We start from the raw sequence: 19,662 nt of genomic DNA on the forward strand, positions 1-19,662 counted from the left end.
TGCATAAATTGTACTGTGGCACTGGCGGCCATGCTGCCGAACCATTCTTCCATCCCCGCCCGTCCGCCCTGCGATGCCTGACCGCTCCTGGGACGCTTTGGATTGTTTCCTTATTCTTTCGGGCGCGTTGCCTGCTCCACAGAGGCACAGTGCACAGATGAATCGGCACACTGCAGAATTTAGACACTGTGCATATATACATATGTATATGAGTGGGCGTCGGTAATTTCGGTTTAAATCGAAAAATAGCGATAAAAGTCCGCCGAATTCAGTTTTTGACATTCGGCTTTAACCGAAAAAAAGTCAGTGTTCTTGGCATGGGAGGCATAGATATCTGGCAGTTGAATGCGTGTTACACTCAGTCAAAGCTGAAATTATGTAAGCAGGAAGCCAGGGGCACAATGCGATGATGGTGTTGTTGGATAAGCAGCGCAGTTCTGCAATTTTAGGTATTGCTCCGCTAGCTTACGCGCCTCCAACGACCGCGAAGCATGACCTCCTCATCGCCTGCTAGCTAAGCATTGTTTGTTAAGTATCACTTAGTGCAGTTAGTCAGTTAAGTAGGTTAATAAACTCTATGCAAGTCACAGACACGGAACCGTGCATAGGCGTCACGAAAAAGCCATCATCATCAGCCTGACTACACCCACTGCAGGTCAAAGGCCTCTCCTATGTCTCTCCAATTAACCCTGTCTTTTGCCACCATATTCCCACAAACTTCTTAATCTCATCTGCCCATCTAACTTTCTGCCGCCACTGATACGCTTGCCTTCTCTTGGAATCCACTCCGTTACTTTTAAGCACCAGCGGTTATCTTGCCTTTGCACTACATGCCCTGCCCAAGCCCATTTCTTCCTCTTGATTTCAACTACGATGTCATTATCCACGTTTGTTCCCTCACCAACTCCACCCTCTTCCGATCTCTTAACGTTACACCTATCATTTTTCTTTCCATAGCTCGCTGCGTTGTCCTTAGCTTAAGCTGAACCCTCTTTGTTAACTTCCATGTTTCTGCCCCATAGGTGAGTACCAGTAAGATACAGCTGTTGTATACTATTCTCTCGAGGGATATTGCTAAAAATTGTCATTCACGATGTGAGAGAACCTGCCAAATGCGCTCCACCCTATCCTCATTCTTCTAGTTATTTCCCTCTCATGACCCAGATCAGCGGTCACTACCTGCCCTAAGGAGATTATTCAAATATGTATATATTCACGAAAAAGTATGTTCTGGCTAATGTGGCAATTGGGCAGCACTTCTATTGCTGCCATTAACATGCAGACCACGTGGTGCCCTGCCCTAGCACTCAACCCAGCGTGACAACCTAACATTAACATGTCAACCTAGCTCTTAGAAGTAAACTTGTAACTTGTGTTTTCGTCTGCCGGCTATCTCATTACTTACTATTCTAATGAGGATAGCAATTTCTCCTAAAACACGGCTCCAAGTACTGCCACTTGCATGGTGATTACTGGTGAATAAATTGTTCATGATGAGAACAGCGAGATAGACTTCAATTCACTTTTGACCACACAGGATTGCTGCATTAAATCTCGTAAAAAGGTTAGTCTTTCATATGTCGAAAATAATATCCGCCAATAGAAACCAAAACTTGGGTTCTGAAATAAAAACCGCAAAAAGTCCGTCGAATTTTCAAGAAATAAAAACCGAAAAGTCCAACCCTTATATATAAGCTACGCATTAGCGACCAATTTTACACGTGGGATATATGTTGAATAACCATAAACTGATGGCGAAAATTAACAGTTCACCGCCCCAAAGCTAGCAACTACAGTCGCATCAGCTCCGTTTGATCTCTTTGAATGCTAGAAGCATCGTAAATAAAATTCAGATGAACTAGAACATATTCTGCTCTTGCACGACCCTCCCGTGTGTGTGATTTCAGAAACCTGGTTGCACGATGAGATTCGCAATAATGAAATAGCACCGCCCACTTATCGTGTGCATAGATGAAATAGGGGCTCTCATGGTGGTGGCCTCGCAATAGTTGTAGAAACTGTTGTTGAAGTTATTGCCTCTGATAAAATCGCTGATCATCAGTTTGTTTCTGAAAGTCAGAGAGTGAGAGAGAGAGAGTTTTCATTTATTTTGTGCTTTGTTTACCGAACCCCGGACACTGATTTGTATGTGTAATTTTCTTTTGAAGCTGCGTAGAAAAAATGTAATCATTACAGACGACTTTAATCTCCCTGCTTTCAACTGGAACCAACTGAATTATGGACACTCCACTTCTTGCAATACGGTTTTAGACATAATGCTAACTCTAAGCCTCCAACAAGATGTGAAAAAGTGTACCTGCGGAGATAATATGCTAGACCTCTCACTGATCAGCGACATTTTTACAAAGAGAACAATACAGGCTGTACCAGGAATTTTCAACCACAGATTTTCGTTCTTTTGGAAAGCATCTAGAGATAAGGCAGATAAATTTTCTAGGCAGATAAATTTTCTACTAACAATGCAGTTAGGAACTTCAGTCGGGCAGATGATGTTGCCGTGATTGATTGCTTAAATACGCAGTTTCACATTATTAATGATGATGTTGATTTTTCTTGCCAGCGGTTTTGGGATGCCACTAAGTTTGGTGTAAAAAATTTTGTCCCATCAAGCAAGTGTGAAAGTGGCGACTAAAATCCTTGGATTGAGAGATATGTCATTGGCACTAAATGCAAAGTCAAAATACACAGAAAAAAGCACAAAACAAGGACACCACAGTTCACAGAACCAAAGCGTGATTTCCTCTCTAAAAATAAACTTTCTAGAGAGATAAACACTTTCACCACAGGATTGCACATTTTATCTCAAGTGACGCACAAAAATTTTGGTTGCAATCAGCTCAAACTAGACAAGAGATAGACAAAATAAAAGCTAATGATATAATTATATCAAACGCAAATAGCATTGCGGAGCAATTTGAACAAGTGGCAGGAATGCAGCCTCAATAGACAATCTGGTATAATTACCAGGGAAGGAGTTTTGGTGATGCTTTAAACGTTGAGACAAAAAAATCTGCCGGACCCGATGGCATTCCAAATGAATTTTTGAGAAGTTATGCTGAGTATATAGGTGAATTCCTCACAGATTTTTGTTTTAATAATCATTACTAAAAGGTAGAATACCCTTAAATTGGAAGAAAGCACGCAATTCATAAAAAAGGTGTCTATTTACTGATATCAAACTACCGTCCAGTGTCAATTATGAGTACCTCTAGCAAACTTTTAGAACACATTGTTTCAGGATTTGGTTTGGTTTATGGGGTTAACGTCCCAAAGCGACTCAGGCTATGAGAGACGTCGTAGTGGAGGGCTCCGGAAATTTCGACCACCTGGGGCTCTTTAACGTGCACTGACATCGCACAGTACACGGGATTTATTCACGGCTTCCTCAAAGATGATAATATCTTATCTGATCACGAACATGGTTTTAGAAAAGGTTTCTCTATGGTAACACAACTCAATACATGAATTTTCACAAATACTGGATATGTCTAGGCAAAGTAGATGTTTTGTTTTTAGATTACAACAGGGCTTTTGATAAGGTACCTTATGAGAAGTTCGTTCAGAATTAGAGTATATAGCGCTTGCTTTTGACATCAATCAATGGATTTGTGATTATCATAGAAAGAGAACAGTTTGTCGTGGTCAGAAATTCTAGTTCCAGTGTTCGCACTGTTAATTCAGGTGTTCCATTGGGTAGTGTGTTTGGACCACTGCTTTTTTATTTATATAAATGATTTGGTAGACATTATTTCTGAGAATATGTCCATCAAACTTTTTGCGGAAAACTGCGTCACATTTAAGGAGATATCATCTCAAATTGATCATGACTCATTGCAAAAGTCTATCGAAGCAATTACTGACTGGTGCACACTTTGGGTTATAGAGCTGACCAAGAAAAAAATGGTACTCCTCTGCATTACAAGAAAAAAAATCTCAATAAATTTCCTTACATGCTTCGTGGTACATCAGTTTTAGAGGTAGAGAAGTATAAGTACTTGGAAGTAACAATTTCTAACAGACTAACATGGTCAGCACATATTTCCGATTCTGATATCTTTCAACGACGATACTAAAACTGTGGTTCATTAAAAGAAAGCTTAACGCTGCTCCATTAATTATTATGTTCTTCGCCTACAGTTTTCTCGTAAAATCCAAACTAGAATGCGCAGACGGTTTGTTGACTTGAATACTGAAGGTCTTCTTCACACCAGAGGTGCGCCGTCAGAAACAGTCTTGCCATGAATTAAGATGTAAGAATTAAGCACAACTTAAATTTTTATATACAGAAACTTACATTACATACAAGTTTGGACACTAGAGACAAGCAGAAAAAAGGTGAAACAGCAAAGGTGGAACTGGTTAATGGGAGGCCCCTACTCGGCATAGACGAAGATGCATAACATATGACCATAGCTCAGAACCCTCTTTCCGGCTCTAAAGACCTAAACACCTGGCCCACATTCGGTAGTATCCAATTATGTTAAACTCTTAACATCATTGGTTCATCAAGCACACAGCCCACCCTCCAATTTCCAAAAGGTACATAACCCTCTCCCTAAAGTACACAGGGCAAAAATGGACATCAAACTAATTTTAGAAACCCGACAATCCTAGAAGGGGCCAAGAAAGGATTGGTCCACTGGGTTGTGTGCCCTGCCCGACAGCTTTGGCAGTATTATCAAAAACTCTCTCCCCCACAGAATAAAAAGCAAAAACAAATACAAACATACAATCGTGCCAGCATGTGCAATCAGTCTTCACCGAAGACCGTCAACCTTGGCGTCGTCCTGGAAGTAGGCCTGTTATTGGGCTTCAGATGGGCTGTTACCACTGTGAGTAACTGCAAGCTCGGACTCGCACTTCCATGCGACTCAGCTTCCGCAGGACTGTTGATTATAGCTAGTGCCTCACCGATATTTGGTCCGTGGTGCAGCTTGAATCAGGCCTTCGCTGTCTTTGAAGGAGTGGCAGCATTTGTTTTGCTTGCCGGCGTTCCCCTATACCAGCTTGTTTCCCGAGAACTGTTGGCGTTCAGTGTTCTCGAGTGCTTCAGCCATCGCAGAAGCTTGGCTAGCCGTGCCGTCGCCCACTATTTGTCACTTTTATTGCCTCCCGTCAAGAGCGATTTCCCCATTTTGTCTGGCAATGCTTAATCTTCAAAAGACCTGCTGACCTTCAAAACAAGGCATTCGGTGCAAGGTTGCATCGCATCTATGATGAGGGGGGGGGGGGGGGGGGGGGGGGGCTATCGGCAAGCAGCAGCTCTGGAAGTGCAAGTTTTTACCACTACCACTTTTTGCACATATGGCACGAAGCAGCCGCGGGAAACAACCCGCCCGTTCCGGCGCCTTCGTGCGCAGCCGTATAGTTTTTGGAAAGGGGACATTCCGTGGCTCGGCCGAGCCAGTCACTACCCCAGTACACCACTCTCTGGGATGCTCAACACTGTGGACACTTAGTTTTGAGCACTCCTCGTCACTGCCTTCTGCTGGGGGGTCTAGGGAAGGCTGCAGCAGCGAAGCACTGAGAAAGGACGAATGGTCCAAATGACCCTGCATGCACCTCGATCCTTTACAGCGAAAAATTCAAGTGGCACTTTGGCTCTCTAAAGTGCTGCAAGGCAAAAGCCTTTCCTGGCGCACTGTTTATTTTTTTTCAATTCTTTGTCATATTCTATTTTATATAAATTTTTTCTTTTAATATTTTTATTTTCCTAATTTCTTTTATTTCATTTATGAAATTTATGCATTCACTACATGTGCCTTTATTCAAGCAGAAACTTTGAGCCTTCGGGGTGGAGTGGTAGCGTCTCCGCTTCAAATGCTGAAGGCCCTGGTTCGATTCCCAGCCTCGACACAGGTTTTCTTAATAGTGATGCCAAAACGCGGACACACTTGCTAACACAACTTGGTCACGAGTATGAGGCATTCAAGGCTTTCGCCTTAATAGTACTTCTGGACACACTAGCTGTATGCACCAGATATGACCCAAAGTGCCACAGGACTGAACAAAATAATGCAGCATTTCGATGGAGGCAAAATGCAAAGAAAAATGCCCATGTGCTGAAATGCCAGTGCATGTTGTAATAATCCCAGGTGGTCCAAATTAATCCTGGACCCCTAATACCGTGTCTCTCATAACCCACATACAGCTATGGGACGTTAAAACTAAGATACCAACCATTCCGCCTGGATAGGTCTTTGTTAAGTACAAAGAGACAAAAAACGCTACAGGACCACAAGTGTCACAATTAGTTGTCGACTGCACTGAGTACAGGCAAAATGCACATTTACTACTTATTTTTATTCACTTGTCTTAAAGGTCCTTCCCAGCATTACATATTGGGAGAGAATAATGCAATCAAACAATAAACAAAACAAAGGAGATGAAATGTGCGCTGATCAGGCAGACATGCTTAGTGTTTAGTGTTGTGCTTTATGGCACATAGGCAACTCAGGCCGTCATGCGCCAAACTCAAGGTATAGAGAAATTATTTTCTGCAGAGTTTTTATAGAAATATTAATTATCGGTGGTGTAGAGGACCTAAAAATTTTTTTTACTACCTAGTAATGAAGGAAGAAAGAAATTTTTTCAATGGCTGATATTAAAGGCTTTAAAGAAGGTCGGGTAACCTCAGTAGCCATCCTTGGCTGGGCAAGGATGTTCAGCCTCCCAATCAGTAAACAAAACCTCAGCCTTTTTACCAGGAATGAGAAGGTGGCTGAGGTTAACCAGAACTTGAAGCGAAACAATGGGTAACAATCTAAAGTTTGTCGAGAAAACCTGTTTCTCTTGAAAAGCGAAACACACAAGATATGTCGACAATTGCATCTTCTCCCAAGGGTAACATTGGGTGCAAAGGAAGGTGCTTATTATAGAGCTCAGTAAACTACATTTTCTTTAGTTTTTTGATTTCCGTGTATGAGCATAAAAGGTGATTAACTGCTAGTTTGTCTCCGCATTTTTCGCAAACAGGTTTGTCTTCATTTGTCAATAGAAAGTTGTGTATAAGGTGTGTGTGGCCTATACAGAGACGACATAAAATAACTTCACATAAAATAACTTCAATGAAATACTCCTGGCGCAAACACGACTTCCACTGACCTAAACGTGGCTTTACTAAGTGTAGTTTGTTTATTTCGGTGCTCCAAGCCAACCGCCATTTTTTTCTGAATTTACTAGGGTGGCTAGAATGGGAATGTAGAATTTACGGTGTACGACATTCATGCAATTCTTAAAAGGTACATTTGCTTTCGTTATCTGCACGCCACCAGCTTGAGCAGCGCACAAGACTGCTCTCTCGTTGCCTTCAATTTCAACATGACTTCATACCAAGTAGATGTTTTATGTTTTGTCCTTGAGCTATGGCGTTTATGTTGGCAGACAGTCCTGTAATTATTTCTTGTAGAGTAACTGAATTGTTGTATTGTTCATTTCCACCTCTACTTATGGGAAATCTGTTTTCCAGCTATATTTTTGTGTTTCAGAAAATGACTGCATATACTAGTGACGAACTGGAAACTGCAGTGAAGTGTTCACCCAAAATGTCTGCTGCTCCCTTATGCCTGTTTGTGTGCCAAGTGTTGTCAAAAGAGGAACTGTGAACGGTGAGAAGTTGCCATTTAATTTGCGAACCTGCTCCCACATTTTTTTAGATGTGATTGGCCTGTTTATAGATGAAACATAATACTAGTGCCATGATGCTTTCTAGGCACTGCAATGGGCGTACTAAGCTTTAGCTCTTCCTTTTATAAAATTTACGAGGTTCTCTTGCGTCAGGTACCTGCAAAATTTACCCCAAGCTCTATTTTGTTCTTTTTTTTGCTTCCTTGCAGTATTTTGTCCACCACACTTTGTGGTTTTGTCACACCACTCGTGAAGACTGAGGAATAGCTAAGTGTACAGCAGCTAGAATACAATTTGTGAACTCTTTTTTAATCTAACCTCAACGTTAAGGTTAATCCAAAGGTACTTTTTTTAACATGGCTTGTGTTCTAAAAAGTTCCCAGTCTGCTAAATGAAGCTTCCAACATCACAGTTTTGTTGGGATGATTTCGGGCGGAGATGTTAAACCGATTATTACAGGGAGATGATCGCTGCCGTATGGGTTGTCAATGACATCCCATTTAAAATCTCTAAAAACAGAGGGTGAACTAAAAGACAAATCTATGGAGCTCATTTTGCCCGTGCTCTGAGAGCAGTATGTGTTTTTGCCAATATTTAGGAGGCAGACATTTCTTAGAACAAAATCTTCTAAAATAAGACCTCTTACATCAGTGTGTGCACTACCCCAAAAACTGGAATGGGCATTAAAATCCCCAGCTACCAGATAAGGCTCTGGTAGCTGTTCTAAAAGGGTTTCTAAATCAAGAAGTGTTAGTGTTAGGTGTGGCTCAAGATATATGGTACATACTGCGATTGTTTTAAAATGAATGACAGTGACTGCAACAGCTTCATATTTGGTGTTAAGTTTGATTTCGCGAATTACAACAACAGTGTGCTTGACAATAGCAACACCTCCAGAAAGTTTACTCGCTTGCTCTCGGTCACACCAAAAGGCATTATACTACTTGTTTAAAATGTTACTTTGTTTAGGACCTAAGTTGGTCTCCTGTAAGCATGAACCAACCGGGGACAGTGTATTTAAAAGCTCTTTTCTGTCACTCTAATTTATTAGTCCTCGGCCGAACCACTGTATCATCACCATCATGCATCATCATCAGCATGCCCAGTGCAGGGCAAAGGCCTCTCCCATGTCTCTCCAATTAACCCTGCCCTTCGCCAGTTGCGGCCACCGTATTCCCGCAGTCTTCTGAATCTCATCCACCCACCTAACTTTGTGCCGCCCCCTGGTATATGCTTGCCTTCTCTTGGAATCCACTCTGTTACCCTTAAGGACCAGCGGTTATCTTGCCTTCGCATTACATGCCCTGCCCAAGCCCACTTCTTCCTCTTGATTTCGACTAGGATGTCATTAGCCCGCGTTTGTTCTCTCACCCACTCCGCCCGCTTCCTATCTCTCAATGCCATGTAGGATGATTTCTTGCAGTAGCTAAAAACTGAAGATACCGGTTCTGGGGTGCCATTACTGGGCTCTTATCTTTTCTTTTTCACCCAAGGGAAGTATGCCGCTGCTGCAGCAGAGGCGAGATTTGCGTTGTGTCCATCGCCTCGCCAGAAGCTCTGGAGGCCCACGGAGAATCCACGGGTGCTCGGTTTGTAGGCCTCTCCCGACTGGGGGAAGCCTTACGGGCGGCCAACTGAGGAGCTGGTAAACCGTTTTTGAGAGGTGGCAGGCCAGCCTTCGCTGCGTCTGCCGGGGGCGGGGTTGTCCTGCCTCGGGGTTTGCCTGGGCAATGGCCGGAGACCGGTGTGGTGTGCCGCCCCTGCACACCACATCGGCGAAATTTGTTTTTGCTGTGCACATTAAAGTTGAGGGGAGTTGCTTTCGTGCTTCTTGATATGTTATCTTTTCCTTTGTCTTTATTATTATCTCTTCTTCTCTCTCTTCCAGGTCGGACACGACCTCGAGTACGCGGGTTGATCCCTTTCACAGTAGGTGCATAGTGGTGCAGCCAATATCCCTCAGGAGAAAAGTATACAACAGCTGTATCTTACCGGCACTCACCCAAGGGGCAGAAAAGTGGAGGCTAACAAAGAGGGTTCAGCTTAAGTGAAGGAGAACGCAGTGAGCTATGGAAAGAAAAATGATAGGTGTAACATTAAGAGATCGGAAGAGGGCGGAGTGGGTGAGGGAATGCGGATTAATGACATCCTGCCAAAGTAGTCTACAAGATGCCACTAAATTGTGGGAAAGTTAACGACACAGGTTAATGATATCCTAGTCGAAATCAAGAGGAAGAAATGAGCATGGGCAGGGCATGTAATGCGAAGGAAAGGTAACCACTGGTCCTCAAGGGTAACGGAGTGGATTCCAAGAGACAGCAAGCGTAGCAGGGGGCGGCAGAAAGTTAGGTGGGCGGACGAGATTACGAAGTTTGCAGGGATACGGTGGCCGCAACTGGCAGAGGACAGGGTTATTTGGAGAGACATGGGAGGGGCCTTTGCCCTGCAGTGGGCGTAGTCAGGCTGATGGTGATGATGACGGTGCAGCGTTGCAGTCCACAGATTCATGACCATTAGATGAACATTTGGCACATGTTCGGTGGCCGCGACAGCTCTGAGAGCCATGGCCGAATCTTTGACACTTGAGGCATCGTCTGGGATTTGGAATGTACGGTCTTACAGTTATGCTAAGATACCCTACTTCTATGGATTCGGGGAAACTGCTGGAGGCAAAGGTCAGGACTATGTGTTTTGTCAGTATTTCCTCGTCTTTTCGGATTTTGAAATTATGGACATCGGTCATGTTCTAGTCTTTCAAACACTCTAGCATCTATTCTTCAGAAAGAATCAGGAAATCACGTTCAGAGATTATGCCTTTCATTGTGTTCAGTGATCGATAAGTAGTTACGGATACAGGAACGTATTTCAAAGGAAATCATGGTTGGGAGTTTGAAGTATTGTACTTCGTCTCAGATTTGAAGAAGCAGGTCGCCACTGGCTAACTCCATCACCTTGGAGCCAATGTCAAGACCATCAGTAAGGGATTTGGAAACAGTGAAAGAAGACAATTTCCTGCCTGGTTGCTCTGCATCTTCACTATGTATGACATGACATGGTAGTTAGGGAAAAGTTTTGTTTTTTGCAGGAATTCTGCTGTTGCATCAGTCTGCACTCTTTTTTGAGGGCGATCATTTTGTGGGAGAGGGGAGCCATGAAATATATGCTTTTTTTGGCCACGGTGCCAGCCGCCCACCATGGAGCCCAACAAAGGGACGGGACAGGAGCTTGAAAAACAAGCCCTGCCCACGCCAGCTGCACACCTTAACTATAACCAAAGATATGACACAACTCAGGGTGGTTGGCCACACAGGGTTAACCCTAGACGCCTATGAGAAGTGAAAAAACCGAGAAAAGAGGAGGAGACAGGAGAGTTGTAAGAGATAGGAAAGTGAAAGATAGAGGGGAGGACAGGAAAAGGCGACTGCCGATTTCCCCGGTCGGGTCAGGCCGGAGGTGCCGTCTACAGGAAGCTGGGGCCAAAGTGGTGTGTTGCCTCTGCCGAGGGGCCTTAAGGGTCCAAACGCTCGGCATCGGCTCAACCACCAGGATCCCCTTTTCCCCGGACACGGCGGTGCCACGCACGGCTAAGCGCGGATGCTCGGGTCCATGGTGACGCATTGTTCACCATCATCCCCCTGCGGGGATGTCCCTGCGTATGCTCAGGTTAACCCCGTGGTGTCGCCACTCACCAACGTCTGCATGCTGCAGATGTCCCAGCAGGGACATGTTAAGTAAAATATGCACACACAGTACACAATATAAAAGTAAGCCATAAATAATAAATTGTACAGCAAATTACGACAAAATTTATTAAAAAGTAAAGCAACAGAAGCAGAAAATATGAAAAAACAACCCACAAAAACAGAACAGCAGATCAAGAGCCCACAATACAAAGAAAGCAGAGAAGTCTTTTTTTTTCTCTTTCAAGGTCAGGGTTTTAAAAAAAAACGAAAACAAAAAACACTTGTTCACTTCTTGAACATGACTCCAGAAGTTCCACCTGTTTGTCCAATACGGAAACAGGTTGGCTACTGGCATAAGCTACCTTTCTAGAATCGAGTTGTCAGAAGGGTATGGCCATCGCTGGGCAAATCTCTGACACAATGATGCTTTTTCAATATCTTTAGTAAAGAGGTAAGAGCTGCCTCCTTAATCTGGTGAGTCACAGCCCAGGCCTGAAGTTCTTTGCCAAGCCTGTTTGCAGAACCATTCGTATCGGTTTGCTCTGCACGGTTCGTAGAGCCTACCTCACTACTACCACTGGTGTCTGCAGAACCGGAAACATGAGCAGAGTCCCATTCCTTAGTCGGTGTATGTGGCACACGACGTCTAGCTTCCCCAGGAGTGGTCGGCACATCACCTGGCACACTTGTCCCATCAGCAGCTGGACCTTTGCTTGAGCCATCAAACAGACTTCCAGGTGCGGAAACCCGGTATACTTGGCGCCATGCTCTTTTCCTGACCGAGTACCTGTGCTTGAGCTTTGCCATGGTTGCTGCATAAATAAAAAGTAGGTGGTCAGCGTGGAACATTAAAACACAGGATCATGCATGCTTTAAAGGTGCACTGAAGAGGAATCTGAACTCGTCTTTTTGCCGTCAATCTACACGTTCCGAGCATTCTTAGAAACTTCGAATTATTGCCCTGTGTGGCCGATTTACCTAATTAAATCGAATTAACGCCCGGCTCCCCCGCCTTTTTTTTTTAATTCTCCCTCGTACGGTGGGCGGAATCGACCAACGTGGGGAGTGCCTTTCACCCAGTCCCGTGGCGGCTTGCCGCTCTGCCATCGGCGGAGTAATACAAAGTAGTCCTTAGAAGCAAATAGTCCGCACGTATTTTTATTTCTGCGGGCTTATTTTGCAGTTATATTATCTGCAAATGAAACTATTTATTCGCGGAAACCTAAAAAACAAAATGAAGTGAAAGCAAAGCCTCCACGGAGCTGGCTGAAAGGCATTCCCCGCGTTGGTCGACTCCGCCCACCGTACGAGGGAGAATTTAAAAAAAAAGGCGGGAGCCGGGCGTTAATTCGATTTAATTAGGGAAATCGGCCACACTGGGCAATAAGTCGCAGTTTCTAAGAATGCTAGGAACGTGTAGACCGAGTTCCCGCGGCAAAAAGACGAGTTCAGATTCCTCTTCAGTGCACCTTTAACACTGACCAGGCTTACAATGAGAATTGTAACCTGTCCTCACATCAGTTTGAGTCCATGATGCTGAGTTTCCACTGCCCTGAAGTACTGCCAGCCACACAAACACTATCTTGCAGCACAGAAATGCACAAGATCGATATAGATACTCGAAGACTTCATACATTAGTAATAGAACTTGCTCCGATACGTTTTATAACGTCCACTGAATGACTATCAGAAACAACTGCACGCTGTCACGTTTTCAACAGCCTTTTCGCGCTTTTCGCCGTGTCTTTGTTTACATTCCGACTTGACATTTGTCTGTTTTGGCATCAAGGCTAGATGCTGGATGCATCAGTTTAAAAAAGGAAGGTTTTTAAAAGTGTCTTTCATGTCCATTTTACATTTGTGTGCTTTTATATTTTCTTGTTTGGAAGTGAATCTGAAATTGAAGCCTCCACCAAAACTATTAGCACTAGGGTGCCTTGATGCGCACTTCTCCACTGAGGGCGACGACAACTGCGTCGTCTGATACAGTGGCCGCCATTTTAGCTCCCACTGCATGCAGGTTTCGTTCTCGCATGGGGACTGCTGCTCGCTTATCACTTTTGGTGGGCGCGAAAATTAAGAAAAGTGTGGGCGTGCTCTTTTTTTCACATGAAAAGAATGACATTCTAAATGCTTGTCAGGAATGCCTGGTTAACATGCAAGCGAGAGCATTTAATAAGTAAAACAAATGAGCAAATGCAGTCTAAGCAACAGTGTCTTGGTTTTGCGTATATGCTTTGAAGGGATAAAACATATCAATAACAGTAATGAAATATTAGCTCTCTCCTGTTCATCGAGGTATAACCAATTTGTGTTTCTGAATGAGATCAAACTCTGTTATCCAAGCTGACAACAAAATATTTATTTATTGCTAACACACAGAATTAATTTAACAAGATTTGTGTTTTATGGGAACATAGTCCAGGAATATTGCACTTTCAAAATTCAATATGAATATTAAGGAGATAGCTATAATTTACAGAATACTGCAATCCCATATGTACATAGATGCAGACTTCATAAGGAGCGAAAAGTTTTGCAAAAGTTCACATTCAATCTTCCTTACGCAAGGCTGACCCCAGCACAAGTCTTGCTTCCATGGCCACTGAGATCAGTGCTTAGAATCTGGCGAAGATGAATTCGTATATCCTCACTCTGGCATACACAGCATTAGCATTTTCCTTGTGAGCCAAGCATGTTTTCAGAGATGGTTGGTCTACTTCTGCAAGGTATGCTATTAAAGAACAAAGCGGTGACTTCATGGTGAAAAATTTGCCTGTGCACCATGAATTTACAGCAGTAAAATATTCTTCGTAGTCTCTCAGACCTTTCATATCCTCACTGCTTGGGTATATCAGGTTTTACTCGTCCTTGGCGCACTCCTTGAGTGCAGTAAGGGAAGCATACTGATTATCAGGGTTGCCTAAGAGAGCAGCCTTGCACAGTGCACAAGTTAGACTTCAAAATCCCTTTCAAAATAAAGCTGCCAAGGAAAAACAAAATGCGACAGTCGGTTGACATGAGCTGTTCAATGAATAGAATTTCCGAGTCGTTGACTTCATCGACTTATTTTTCGGTACATTCCTTGCCTAGTGCAAGCAGGTCAACAAGGTATTCGCGGTCATCAAGTTCATAGCTTGTTGATCTGGGTGTGTGCAGAAACTGACTGACACTGACGGGTCTGAATGCACACTTCAACTCATACACTGTGGGCACTGGCTTCATGACCTGCACCCACAGAAAGAAGGTTTTCTAGGCCGTCTTGTAACAGCCTGCTCATGAGAAGGAATTCGTACCCTTCAACTGCCAAGAAGCACTGCTTGAAGGCGAAGGACAGCCGCTGTTGCAATTAGGACCCCTGCTTGCGATGGTTTCCACTGAGAGCCATTGCCCATTCTGAGTTCTCTGATGGTGTCTGTTGCTGTGCGAACAGTGTCCAAAGCGGTCTGGTATTTTGCTATGTTTCTGCGGCTTAGCGCCATGGTGGGATGGCGCGATGACATTAAGGCATGCCACCTGGAAACGAGGTCCATAAACCAAGCTGTTGTTTCGGCTTCTGGCTCAATCACTCCTTCTTTGATCAGGAACTGGATAGCCGGTGGAGCTTCGGGGAAAAGCTGGATGGCTACCCCAACTTTCATCTTGGTGTAGTGGCCACAACTGATGTGGACTTCAGAGAAATTTGGTGCAACCTTAAGTTCATGGGCAACGTCGTAATCCAGGGCAGCCTGTACATGCTCCAGTTTCATCTTCGAGGCTGCTAATCTGTTCTGGCTTACTGTACCATCACTGAGTGTGAAAACTTTAGAGCTTAGAAGCTGTCCTCTCAGGTTCTTAAGGACATGTCCCGGGTCTCAGATAAAGAAAAGTCCCTTTTCTTCTAAAGTTGGATGTGGTATTGAGCACGAAGTTTCCGAATCACAGTGGCTTGAAAAACTAAATTCTTGCTACATTGCACGGCTTGCTGCACTCATGTTACAAGTGAGAACACGGATTTTTAGAGAAAACTGGCTGTATATCTTAACTATTTACAGGACATAGACCTCAAGTACAGAGCCGTCCACATGCCTACCAGTGAATTCATAGCCTATCACTTGCTTGTTTATACTTGTTTATACCACCCAACATAAACACCAAAGCATGATTGGCTGGCTCCTCAGGCTTTGAGGGCAGTGTAGTTCCTCCCAGAAGCATATTTCTGCCACGATCCAGTCCTGATTCAGGGGCTATCTCCATTTCATCTATAAAGAGAACGCAATCTTTCTCCACATCTTCCATTCCCTCTGCTTTGCACCTCATGACATCGATCACTGCTTGCAAGATACCTGGCAGAAACTTCAGGCCTTGAATTCTTTTCGCTAAAGTTTTGCACGCAGGCAGAGGGCAGCCCACCTTTCTGAGTGTTTTGTGGCCGGTGGTCCCACAAGAAAACTTAATTTGTAGGCCTTGCTTTACTGTTCGCGCCGACCACGAATTGCCTTCATTGTTGTTCTGAGAAAGGGCATGAGTTTGGCCCACATTTATAAACTTCATGTTTGGTGAGAAATTATTCGCCTCTTTAATTTATTGAAGCCTTAAGGGCCCGTGGGCATTACATAAGGCTACTGGAGCTTGCGAACCTCTGCCATGTAGATTTCGGACATTGTTTTTAGATTTGTTATGATGTTCTTTCAATTTATCATAGGCTGCTGTGAGGTCTGCAATCTTCATCCGAAGCTCTGCTGGCTCAGAGTCAAATGAGTGGGTTGCACTAGCTAATGCGGTTTCCTCAGGAGGTACATCTTCGAAGGTCAAAGAAAGTTGCCCATTAGCATGGCTTCTGCCCATTAATGGCTTCTGTACTCTACGATCTCTCACCTGACCCTTTCTCTGATGAAGTATCAGCAGGTGGAAGTTCTTGCATGGTTAAGTGAAAGGTGTCGTTCACTTCTGGTGAAAAATCTTGTGGGGCTGTATCGTCACTCAATAATGCAGGCACAGCTGCTCTTCGTTCTCTTGGTGGCTTTCGCACTTTAGGAAGTTCTGGAAGCAGATAAATAAAAAGGGGGAATGCGCATTAGATATAAATAAAATAGTGGCTTGAATAGAAGGCGCCAAAACATTTACTATGCGTGTGTACGAATCATATCCCAACACCACTTTTCAAATGCAAGTAATCAGGCGATAAACAGCTGTGCACCAAATTCCAGGGATACGAGCCATCTCACCTTTGAAGGCGAACACCGTTGGCACAGCATTCGGCTTGAGCTTTTTCCACCCATCCACGCGGTTCTGTTCGAAGCTGCTGTCTTCGAAGTGAGCCTGCAGACGAATTTGAGGCTGAAATTAGCGGCGTGTTTCCGGCACGGAAATGAAGACAACACACATGAGTAGACAAGCAGAACATAGCCATAACATGAGGCGAATTTCTCGAATGAGCATCTGAATCAGCACATAACATATTCTTTTTTATCTCATTCACTGACTTAATGCACCGAAGTAGGACGAAGCGCCGGGCTGACAGGCAGCAAAGGTACCAAACATCGCATACGTGTGAAAAACAAAACGAGAAAACAGTACACAATTAATCCAGATTGGTTCCTGTAGAACCCCGTTGAATATTAATTGCCGCAGCTTATCGGTCCATGCTTGCCCTTACGCACTTTGCCTTGATGCAACGTTTGGGGGAAGACCCCGGTTCGCTGGTTAGCACTTTATAAAGGCAATGACCCTTTTTTAAAGAAAAAGTGGTGGAAGCACATTGCACACACATAACGGAGTGTAAACATTTTATGGTATAACATCGGATGAAAACGAGCATGCGGAAGGGAATTGCCAACTCGCATGGTAGTGCAAGACCAATAGTGCAGCAAGGTACCCATGTGGGCTAGTTGGTGTACATCAGACATAACTTCACCAGCGAAAGTACGAGACACCAGGAAAAGAAGAGCGTTGTCCTGTGTTCTTTTCCTGGTGTCTCATACCTGGTAAAGTTATGTCCAATAGTGCAGATAAGACATATGACAGATACTGCCACTGGACGTTTACCGACCCACACGCAGTATCGATAGATCGCAATAAACGAAGCACTGCACCGACATGCGGCACTTACGTTGCAAACACACGAGGAGTTGGTCGGCTGCCACTCCCCACGCTTGACCTGCACCAGCCACATAAGTCTTCTTTTTGGGTCTCTTGGAAAGTGGAACATTCTCCAACCATTTCTTGAATGGTTGGAGCACAGAGGGACACAACACCCAGGCATTCCACGTCGAAGGAAGCCGCGCAAACGCACCAGCAGCGTGGAGACGACGATGTGGGCAATACAATGGCGGAGGGGGCGCGCGAAAACCTGTCGGGGCGGCGCCGATTTATTCAAAGGATGTCCTAAAAGGAATTGTTGGAATTGTTCTATGATAACTCAAGAGGCAGTGCCCTCCTCTTTGAGGCTAAGCAAGGTGTCTTGACCACAGCTACAAAAAAAAAAAAAACACTAACGATGATGACACATGCGCTGTGTGTAGTAGATCTGCAGAAACTTCATACTAAAATATGATGAATAAACGCACGCCGTAGAACGCTTCTCCCAGCTAAACGGGCGCATTGTTCGAGCTCAAATTTAGCACAGAAATGGCACTTGGTCGGCAGTATTGCTTTATACCACGTTTGTTTGGAGTACTTGCCTGATTCGAACAGAAGAGGTCGGATATTGCCGCTCAGTCAGCAATCGCACCTGTGGCGCCGTCTCGTTTGTTGGCCATGAAGATTCGACAAAGGAGGGTGGAGTGGGGAGGGGGTTGCGAGAGGTTTTAATACGCTATTTCAAATGCTTTTTAATTGTACCCAGAAAACTTAGTTTGGCCAAACTACTTAGTTTTCCTTCCTCTACAATAGCACCAACGCCAAGCTTAAAGCCGAAATAAAGCTTAACATGAAATAAACATTAAATTTTTGGATCTGCTTAGTAACGACTATATGCTGATATGAATAAAAATTGTTTGATGAGTATTTTGCTACTATATAAATTTTGTGAAAACTAAAGTAGTTTATTCACAGCAATCCAACCGAGCGGCTTTCGGATTGGCTCGTGGGTGTCATGGCTCCAGTGGACAGCGCGTGAGCGTCTGGTTGAGAACTGTTCGCGATGGCAAATCTGACAGAGAAAGACTTTGCGCCGCTAAGCGCGGCCTGTGTGCGAGCCCTTAATGACAAGCTTTACGAGAAACGGAAGACAGCGGCGCTGGAGATCGAGAAGTGAGTCGCTACTGGATCAGAATATGGGCAGTGACGCACGACGCGCTGGCTGTCGTAGTACACGCCGGTGGCATACCGGTAGTTCGTGTTTTGCTGCGCTTCGAATTGCATCACTACGTGGCCAAAGCCAGATAACACGAAACCACTGGAAGATAACTTAAGGGCAGTGCTTAGTTCTACGGGCGATCCTAAGAGCTGTCACTACTTGATCGGGCTTTCCTGAGGGCCGTTTGCGAATGCCTTTAGAAAGTGCGAGTCCTGCCTGCTCGTGATCTTGAGTCTTAGCGTAATTTATTTCTGTCTGGTCCTCGAGCCCACGAAATCGAAGGGCAGTGCCGTTACACGATGTTAGAATAATCTGCGAGCTGGCAACATGAAACTGATCTCTGCGCTGTTAGTGTTTCGTTTCTGAGCGCGTTCAAGGGGCGAATCGGTGGCGTCAGCTTGCTTTACCGATCCTTTAATTAGTGGTTGTTTACGGAGCTTTAATGGTCTTGGTAGGCAGCCTCTGTTCCGAAAGTACAAACTACAGAACTTGCCGTTGGACGGGTAGCGAAGTCGGGGACTTTATTTCGTAGCATTTGGAGCGGTGTGCTGTTAGTTCCGTGTAGAAGGCATTTGGAATAGCGTAAATTGCTCTGCCTTTGCTCTAGAGTTCGCAGAAATAGTATGCAGCGGCATCCGTCTTGTCTGTGAGCCCTTTACGAACGCTGTAAACACACACTGTGGTATCCTGGAGTCCAATGTTCGGCATCTGTTGGAAAGATTATAGAACCCTCAAGAAACGCTTCTAAAGTAAACAGCTGCCTTCCAAATGCTATAAAAGTAGTCTTAGAAGTTGTTGGTGACTTTTGCAGATAATGAGAGAATTCCTCGGCGCGTTTTTATAGCTCATTCAAATGCTATTTCCTGTTCAGTTCAATCCAATGTATTTGCCATCATGGTACAAATGATGGCGAGGGCTCGGTGTAAAATCTGCCGTTTGACAGCTTGACAAGGCCACGGGCCCCCACATTGGCAGCAGTGCTGTAGTCTGGCATGGGGGCATAAAGGCAAAGTACATGACATGTGCCTCTCAACACAAGCAAAAATGGAGAGA

The 19,662-nt window shown here is 44.4% G+C and overlaps 1 protein-coding gene and 1 long non-coding RNA gene across 4 annotated transcripts in view; one reads left to right on the plus strand and one right to left on the minus strand.

Annotated features, from left to right (window-relative positions):
- Positions 1 to 11,430: 11,430 nt before the first annotated feature.
- On the minus strand, positions 11,431 to 18,407 carry LOC149334288 (uncharacterized). Its single transcript, XR_016285204.1, has 6 exons — positions 18,375 to 18,407; positions 17,993 to 18,054; positions 17,422 to 17,469; positions 16,538 to 16,631; positions 16,188 to 16,352; positions 11,431 to 12,142 (listed from the first exon to the last, which is right to left on the minus strand). It is a non-coding gene; the product is annotated as an uncharacterized LOC149334288 (long non-coding RNA).
- The window catches only part of LOC149334289 (protein VAC14 homolog), a 69,652-nt gene continuing 68,392 nt past the window's right edge, over positions 18,403 to 19,662 (plus strand). For all 3 annotated transcript variants that reach the window (XM_089555107.1, XM_089555108.1, XM_089555109.1), the window contains exon 1: positions 18,403 to 18,563. In XM_089555107.1, the coding sequence (XP_089411233.1) occupies positions 18,454 to 18,563 (110 nt within the window). In that variant the 5' untranslated portion in view covers positions 18,403 to 18,453. The remainder of the gene's footprint in view (positions 18,564 to 19,662) is intronic.

The sequence above is a fragment of the Amblyomma mixtum genome, chromosome 8 (assembly GCF_055824585.1).
Source record: "Amblyomma mixtum isolate Tamu chromosome 8, ASM5582458v1, whole genome shotgun sequence".
Taxonomy (NCBI): Eukaryota; Metazoa; Arthropoda; class Arachnida; order Ixodida; family Ixodidae; genus Amblyomma; species Amblyomma mixtum.